We start from the raw sequence: 8826 nt of genomic DNA on the forward strand, positions 1-8826 counted from the left end.
CAAATACGTGAAGATTCAAGCTCACATCTTAATTGCTCAGTGCAGAAGAACTCAACCACACCGTGGTTTCAGATGCATGTTCAGGAATGAGGAGATGGTAAGGTGATTTCTGCTTCACGCTGGCAAAAAGTAAATGGTGTCAAAAAGATGTGACAAAGAAAAAAGCAATAGGGCGTTTCAACTGGAACTCAAGACAGGTCCTTTTTATTGGTACCTAAATCCCTAACCCTCCAGCTGTTAGCCTCCTGAGAAGCACCTATTTGAGGATACTCTATTCATTATTGCACGTTTTCTATTTCTCCACAGAATAAGTAAAGAACTGCATTTTTGTGCTGGTCACTGTGCAGAAGTGAGTCCATCTGTGCTTGCATGACTAAGTCCCATAACTGCATAGATCTTTTGTATGAAGCTGGAACACATGACCACAAAAGGAAGTAAGTAAGAATAAAGTTAAAGGCTAACACGTATGTCATTGCCATTTTATTATTCCGGAGGAGGCGTAGCGAAGGTTAATTTCAAAAACGTAAAACCCATGGATTGGTTGGGAAGGAAATTAGGAAACGAGGGGAGTGGATAGCTGGAACTATAACCTCTTCCGGCCGGTGACTGGTAGCCGCTGTCACTGCACTTTGCAATGTGTTATTTCTGCAGAGCTGGTCTGTGCACTGCAACCTAAATAGATTTCCTATGAACTTCATGGTTTATGTCAGTCAGCGGTTCAAGCCTGATGTGAAACCCATAGGTGGGAAACAGAAGCACTGATGATGCAGCCCACTTAAAGAGCAGCTGAACTGTGTCTGAATGTCACAACTACCGGATCTTGCGACCACTAGCTTGTGTTACTTCTCTTCATATACATTTTCTTTAGACTTGTGAACAACGTTTAACATTAAGATCTCACAGGGAAAATGTCGCAAAGCAAAATGCATTTAGTCCTGCCTGTCACTTCCTTTTTTCTAACGATAGGTTTCAGGCAGTGGTGGTAAGTAACTCAGTACATTTACTCAAATACTGAACTTAAGTACAACTTTAAGGTACTTGTACTTTACTTGAGTATTTCCATTTTATGCTACTTTGTACTTCAACTCCTTTACATTTCAGAGGTAGATGTTGTGCTTTTACTCAAACTTGAGTTACTTTGCAGATACAGCTTACTGATAAACAATAAGATCAACACTTCCAAAATACTTTAGATTGATCAATTGAACAAAACATCAATAACCAAAACAAATAATATATCTGATTCTGAAATGGGCCAATATGCATAAAGAGTACTTTTACTGTTGGTACTTTAAGTATATTTGATGCAAATACTTTTGTACTTTTACTTGATTCACATTTGAACTTGTAACAGAGTATTCCTACACTCTTGGACTACTACTTTTACTAAAGTACAAGATCTGAAAACTTCTTCAACTTCTGGTTTTGAGTAAACTTACACAACTATAAACCTACAGCAGGATTTAACTTTGGTTCAGGCTGACTGCTCCTCACATGGAACTGCTACCTTTTCCTCTAGTGCCACAAAAAGGTTGACATTATTGTGCATTATTATTACATAATGTATTCTAATTTTAGTCAAGCAAAGTGTGCATTCAACTAGGAACACCTTAGGAACTGAAAGCAGAACCACGGGGCACCAACCAGTGGCTGGTAATGTTGGTGACATGACAAAGTGCAGGAAAGGATACTCTCAGCTTGATTCAGAGTTCCTTTATTCTTGCTGCATATTACACTGTGGACATCTTAAAAATATATAACATAAAGGCATTAATTGCCCTCCATGATAGGGGGAAAAGACTGACGTTTGAATATGTGTATTGCAAATGATATTTATAGCAACTGTGCATGTCTGCACTACACAGGGTGATTCCCATAAAATACAAGTGTGTCATCAGCGAAACAAAACACAAAGTAAGGCAAAGGATAAATGTTTGTCTAGGCCTCTGCTGCTGTGGTGATGATGCATATCTTATTATGAAACTGAAACAAAATTATTATAAATGAAAATTAACTCAAGTTTCCTGATATAACTTTTCAACGCACTGGGCATTGTTGACGCCTGTATGTACTTTAAAACAGACCTAGAGTTAGATTACTCTTCAGTGCATTTAATAATAACTGCTTGAGATGTGTTCACAGGTCAAGTCAGGCTCACACTGCACCCTACAGGAGAGTTCTGGTGCAATGACAATAAAAACAAAGGTCATGGTTATCATTGCATTCCCTCGAAGTGCTTGTGCAGTAAAACACAAAGCTCTTCTTTTGTTGTTGTTGAAATTCTCAGAGTTTAACACTATTCACATTAAATCTGGATATACTAAAAAACTACCACCAGTATCTGCTGCAGAGTACTCAGTATAAGTGGACGAGCGCACCCTAGCTTACATAAATAACAACATGTTATTTATTCAAGATTCAAGAAGCTTTATTTATCCCGAGGGAAACTGAGGTGCAACAGTTCAATACAAAGAAGGAAGGAGAAATATACACTCAATATAACTAAACTACTAAATATACATCAAATATTACTAAAGATAAACTAAGATAACTAAGTATAAGCTAAATGTATCAACATCAACATGTTTTACTGCTGGTTTCTTTGTCTTTATGGAGGAGGATGAAAACCTCTTTATTTGACACACATATTTTCATGCACACAGGATAGCTCATGAACCTCTGCATTTAACCCATCCTAGTTCCAGGAGCAGTGGGCAGCTATTGTTCAGCGCCCGGGGAGCAGTGGTCTGGACGACACGACACGTTGCAGTGTCCAGGAGGTGAACTGGGTGAACCTCTCCAAGTACCAGTCCACAATCCATATTTTCGGTCTGGAACTGGAACCGGCGACGCCAGGCCAAGTCCACTGCCGGACATATCCCCAGTATATTGTCAAAGAAACAAAACTCCAGAAACCAAACACATAACAAATATTAAATATGTGGAGGTGTTACAAGTCAAATTTGATTAACATCTGGTGGCTCAATTATTGCATAACGTCCTGTTTATCAGTTCAGTGGGTTTATTTCCTGTGTACTAATTGCAAAATCATTCAACTTTGCAGAAGTGGGGAAAACGTTATAGTTGCAAACTGAAGAAAGCAAACGTTTCTTTATGCTTTTATTTATTTACTTTGTGTATGTTTTTGTTTTCTTTACGGCTGTTTTTGTGCGAGGTGCCACAAAACCACGTGGAGAAAATTATTTTTAGAAATACATCGGACTCGTGGCTTGTTGCTGAAAACGTTTTTTATTGCTGTAGTACAAAAGTTGAAGATTTAAAAAAAACAAAAACCTCCAGGTAAAAACATACAGTATTAATCCATGCTAGAAATACAAACAAACGTTCATGATGTATAAAATAAGCAAAAGAAATCCCTTTATGGACCTGGGGGGAAATAAGAGAGGAAGCAGAGACCAAAGGTTACTTACATTTTGACTGTTTTTTAATTTAAAGGAAGACGACATGGCAGCGTTATTACCAAGAGCTGTGTCTAGTTTCACTTCAGAATAAATCGTTTCTTCTGTTACTGCAGCCGACGGATAGTCTATGAATAGATATGAAGAATATTAATATAGTTTGTCAGCATAACATGTTTCTGACTGACAAATAGGAGCAAACAGTATGTATCGCTTGTACCTTGATTACTCACCTGTTCCTCTAATGTTTTTATGCAGAATCAGGGAGTATGTCACATTGTCGACTTTGTCTGTAACACACAAATAAAGCTTAACTGAAAGACTCAAATGTGCAACCCTAATTGCATTAAAGATATTTGTATAACATAAAGCCATAATGTTATCATCTTCTATTAATATTTAGTAGGGTAAACTCAAGATATTAATCTTGATTATCTTTTAGACTGACCTTGGAGATGAGAGGGAGGCTGATGTGGTTGAGTTTCATTCAGATGAACCGCTTGATCTGGAGCAGAGCTCTGATTGGTTCTCTGAAACAGTGTGGTCCTAAGGATTATTATAGTTTGAAAGAAATAATATTATTAAAACAACATGCAGACAATTTAAATTAGGAATACTTTCAAGTCCACAGAGTTGTACAGACCTGCTGCTTGAATCTGTAAAAAACAAAAAGAAAGAAGACATTTGTGTTGCTTTGAATTAGAACCTGAAGCACTACAGCTTCCCATCCATTGAATATCAAAAGGAAAATGTCTCACCTTTGGACTTCATGCAGAAACAGGATAGAAGAAGGAGAATCAACACAGGAATCCCACAGACCGACCCAATGACCGCTAGCAGAAGAATTGGGCTCTTCCTTTTTCCAGGACTGGATGCTGCTACAGAAGGAAGTTTTCATAGATGTCATTTTCCTTCAACAGAGATTAAAGCTGGGTTTCACATTTATGATAACATTGAAAATAAACACCTAAAATATAGACCATGGTACACATATTTAACCCATTTACTCCAATAAATGTGCTTATCTCCTGAGGGTTTTCTGAAAAAATACTAAGAATTGGCAACGTCTATGGAAACCTTAATATCTAAGCCTCTGTAGCACATAGACACATGAAATAAATTGCATTTAAAAGGTAAGACTCACAGGTTGTATTAAAACATGCTCCCTTAGCAATAACATACCAACACATTTTTATATAGGTAGGGAAAATATTATATATGATAAAATAACAAATCACAAATAACATTTTAAAACATGCCAACACACAGATGAAGGCACCTTGGTCTGAGAGAGAGGTGGGAAAGGAGGGGTGGGGAAAGTCCTCTACCAAAGGATCATCAGGTACAAAAACTTCTACCTCCCTCTCAAACTCCTCATTCTCTCCCGGTTTTGAAAAACCGCACGTGAATGTCTGATTGACTGACGTGATTGTCGGCCAACCACACGACAGTTGGGTGGTCACGTGGTTTAAAAACCCCAACAAGACCCACCTCATGTGTATTTGAACCAATGACAGTGCATTATATGCTGCATGCCTCATGAAAATGACGACAAATCAACAAAGCTGCGCTACGCTGCATCCGGCAGGAGCTTCAAAGGTAGATGGAATGTTGCGCTGCGCAGCATCCGGTACAAATGGGTAAAGCATGCACTTTACGAAGGAACGCAGACACATGCAAGTGTACACATGTGAATACAGACAGAACATAAATAGATAACCACACGAACCAGTGCTATTTGTAGTAGTAGAAAGGAAGTTTTTTTTCACCTCAGATTGCAACTGAGTTAATGGGAAAGGAAGTGCATAAGAAACAGATCTAAATCATACTCACATTTTACTGACAACCAACTCCGTGCTGACTTTTTGTCTGCGTATTGACACTTGTAGAAGCCTTCGTGTGACTTTGACACTGCAGCGATCTTCAGCTCGGCACTGGTGTCCTTTTGGATGAGATGATCATTCAGATAGAAAGAAACCTTAGAAGGTGGTGATCCGCTCTTTGCAATCTTTTGCAATTTGCAACTAAGGCAAACCGAATCTCCTACAGTCACAGGATGGACAGGGCTCACCAGCCTAATATCATCTGTAGAGCAGTCAAAGAATATCAAGTTAGAGAGATCATTTGTCGCACTTGGTTATACATTTGCATGATAAAATGCTGAATCCAGTTGGGGAAATGTGATAAAAACGTACTTTGCATAGTTATGTTGACTGCATTGCTGAATTGACCAGATGCAAACTCACACCAGTACACTGCTGTTGGGATTTGAAGATTTGTGATGGTCCATGTGGTTCCGTTCTTTGTCCCCCAGTCGGCGCAGTTTGACAGATATAGTCTTTCAGTAAACCTCATCACTCTCCACTTATCAGGGCCCCACTCACAGCTCAGTGACACAGGCTCTGAGGGAAAGTGCTGCACTCGGTCAGGACTCACTTTGACTGATAGTGCAAGAGAATCTGAAATAAACATCAAGAGAAGAATTAACAACTGCACATTGGAAATTATCTTGAATTCAGAGGAAACTACAAAGTTTTACCACACAATTGAGGTCCAAATGTGGTCAGTGTTCAAGGATGAATATATATATATAGGCTATATGAATTCAAGATTTCATTTTAACAGATCAGTTTTATTTTTGGCTTTCAGCATTCAGAACACAAAGTGTCTGTAATTAAGCACGTTATGCCTGCTATGAGTACATTAAAATGGGACATAAGGAGGCATTTAAAGGTCTCCTATTATGCTCTTTTGTGGCCTATGTTATAGGTCTCAAATATATATATATATAAAACATGTCTCTGACGTGTTTTGCTCAAAATACCAAACAGATCAAGCATTTGAGCATGTCCACTATCCCTCTGTTTCAGCCCCGTTTTAGAAAGTGCTGATTCTGTGACTTTCCCTCTCATGCAAATGAGCTGCTGCTGGCCACGCCCCTTTGGAGCGCACGCAGCTCTCTGTCTGAAGAGAGAAGTTTCTAACGGAGAAACTCAGCTAAACGCTGCCGTGAGTAAACACCACATGATGTTCCAAACCACATCCAGCATTATGTCTGAAACACTGCTCAGTGTTTACCACTAGAACAGAGACATTATATGTATTATATAAACAACAACTCTGAGTCCCTCCTGCGGAGATCCGCACAGAGACACAGAGCTGCACGAGCCCAGGAGGGGATTCAGCTTGCGACTGTATATTGCGGACGACAGGTTGGGACGTGTCACGTGGGTGGGGCGTTGCCAGGAGTTCAACGTAAAGCCAGCCCACATTTCTGATATGACGTCATATTGGCAGCAAATCTGGATCAGCTCGTTTGTACCCCCATGTTTAGAGATGTGGGTAAGGAGGAAAAGAGAGAGGGCTGTATTTTCTGACACATTGTGAGTCTCCTTACACACCAGGGACACATATGTATGAATAAAAGACAGCAAAAGGTGCCTTTTGCATAATAGGGGACCTTTAAAGATTCATCCTAATGGCGACATCAGATGGGAAGAGATAAGAGACATAAAGAAACATTCTCACCTCCAGACCAGACAAACCTTGGTCTGCTATACCAAGAGTAAAACACAGGGTTTCCTCTTCCAGCCCTGCATGCATACCCTGCTGTGTCTGTCTGTCCAGTAACAACGTAGGTGTTGTGTTCAGTCCCATTGCTGTTGCCTGGTAGAAGCTCATAACTGTAGTTGGAGTTGATCGACAGATTGGCAACAGCCTTATACCAGTAGAACCTCCAGCCTGGTGCTGAATCGTTAACACTGCAGTTCAGAGTTACAGCGGCTCCAGGACTCAGCCATGAACGAGACACATTGAGAACAGGTTTTGGAATACCTGTTGGGGTATTATTACATAGAGTGAAGTCATTTAGACAAAAGATATACCCAAGGCTAACACAATAGCTTCAATTGTCTTATTGTGTCTGTTTCATTACAGTTGGTGAATTGCTTTAAGTGTACAGTCTGTTCTCAAAATTTCAGTTGCATTAAAAAGAAACTGCGTGAGTCACACATAGTGAATTGTACATTTCCACATCCTTAAAAGCAGCTCTGTTCTCATTAGTCTGTTGTTTTCCATGACTGGATCCTTGCTCCTGCAGAATCGAAGGAGTTCACTCCCACAGTGGGCATTAGTTGCTATTGAGAGAGACAAATCATCAGATGACTTACCTAATACAGTCAGACGGACTATCTCACTCTTCTGATACTTTACTCTACCACTGCACTGGTAATCGGCAGAGTGTTTTTTCATGAGCTTGAATGAGCAAGACTTCTTTGTTTTGCGGCAACCAAGTTGTGTGTTATTCCTGGTGAACGTGTAACTCCAGTCAGTGTCGTTGCCATCATTTGCGTCACATATGAGCGTCACAGTTTCCCCCCTGTATAAAGTGGACCAGTTGGTCTTGAGAGTCACTGCAGCTTCTAGAATTCAACACAATCATACACATACAATTAGAAGAACAACAACCATGGGGAGAAGGTTATTTGAGGCATGCAAATGTACAGTGTAAGCATGTTAACATGTGTTAGTCATTGGCTAAACCATGATAGAGTGATCAATAGAAAAGAGAAGAACAGTATTCACCTTGAGCGTGACAGCATTGTAGAAGTGTGTTCAGCACTAAAATAAAGAGCGATAATTCATCAGACGTTTTTATAACTGGCAGAAACTGACAAAATGAGCATTTAGAGGCCTTACAATTCACATATTCAAACTTAAAGGGTGTAAAAATACAATCCCTGTTGCATATCCTTGATAATAATCATTTAAAAATGACTCTTTATCAGGGCAAAATCACAAATCACTAAAAAACAACCCACTTAAGATACAATATGAATGACAGATTAAAAGCAGATGTGAAGAAACTGCTTTAAATCAACAGTATTACAAAACAGAATACAATAACAACAACAACAACAACATTTCACTCAAAAGACAAACCTATCACAAACAAAACTAGAGAACCTGATCATGCTGAAGTGGTCTCTTCATTTTAAGAAACACAGATACATTCCTTGCCTCAATAGGGTCAGAGATATACTCACAGAATAACCCCAGCGCGCAGAGCAAAGCGTTGTCCCATCTTCACATCCAACACTGAGTCTGTCTTACATAGACTGCACGTCCACTTTAACCCTTGAGGAAGAGACTAACAAACAACTGTGGGAGGATTTCAACATGAGGTCATTGGTATTTTGCACATTTTCTAAGAATAATCTCCTTCCTTCCTGTTTTAAGTTTGCATTACCACTTCTGAACCTCACTCTCGACCGAGATACCACTTTAAGACGCAGAGTGAATAGTCATTTTGCTCCAGTTGTACCTAGGTAAAAATGGAGGGCAGTATTATCCTTGTGAGATGGGGAACCGTGACAACTGCAGGATGATTTAACCCCATTGTCCTTCT

The 8826-nt window shown here is 39.5% G+C and overlaps 1 protein-coding gene across 11 annotated transcripts; it reads right to left on the minus strand.

Moving 5' to 3' along the window:
• Positions 1–3230: 3230 nt before the first annotated feature.
• Positions 3231–8615, minus strand: LOC134872044 (uncharacterized). 11 transcript variants are annotated; one of them, XM_063895136.1, is made up of 12 exons: positions 8465–8611; positions 8004–8039; positions 7589–7840; positions 6948–7253; positions 5615–5878; positions 5253–5504; positions 4178–4297; positions 4063–4075; positions 3868–3965; positions 3653–3709; positions 3482–3547; positions 3231–3387 (listed from the first exon to the last, which is right to left on the minus strand). In XM_063895136.1, the coding sequence occupies exons 3-12, from the start codon at positions 7668–7670 to the stop codon at positions 3380–3382; spliced, it is 1266 nt and encodes a 421-aa protein (XP_063751206.1). In that variant the 5' UTR covers positions 7671–7840; positions 8004–8039; positions 8465–8611; the 3' UTR covers positions 3231–3379. The 11 variants fall into 11 exon arrangements, 8 of the variants coding, with proteins under 8 accessions (XP_063751206.1, XP_063751205.1, XP_063751204.1 ...); XM_063895135.1 differs by having other exon boundaries at positions 3231–3547; positions 5666–5878; positions 8465–8615; XM_063895134.1 differs by having other exon boundaries at positions 3231–3547; positions 4178–4294; positions 8465–8614.
• Positions 8616–8826: the final 211 nt, after the last annotated feature.

Source organism: Eleginops maclovinus, chromosome 11 (genome assembly GCF_036324505.1).
Source record: "Eleginops maclovinus isolate JMC-PN-2008 ecotype Puerto Natales chromosome 11, JC_Emac_rtc_rv5, whole genome shotgun sequence".
Taxonomy (NCBI): domain Eukaryota; kingdom Metazoa; phylum Chordata; class Actinopteri; order Perciformes; family Eleginopidae; genus Eleginops; species Eleginops maclovinus.

Excerpts from the sequence above, each read along its gene's own strand:
- LOC134872044 (XM_063895133.1), bottom strand. The coding sequence starts at position 7,670 with ATGAAAAAACACTCTGCCGATTACCAGTGCAGTGGTAGAGTAAAGTAT. Across the intron at positions 5,879-6,947 it reads AAGGTTTGTCTGGTCTGGAG|ATTCTCTTGCACTATCAGTC; the intron begins GTGAGAATGTTT and ends TGTTTATTTCAG. Across the intron at positions 4,298-5,252 it reads GAGTTGGTTGTCAGTAAAAT|CAGCATCCAGTCCTGGAAAA; the intron begins GTGAGTATGATT and ends TTCCTTCTGTAG.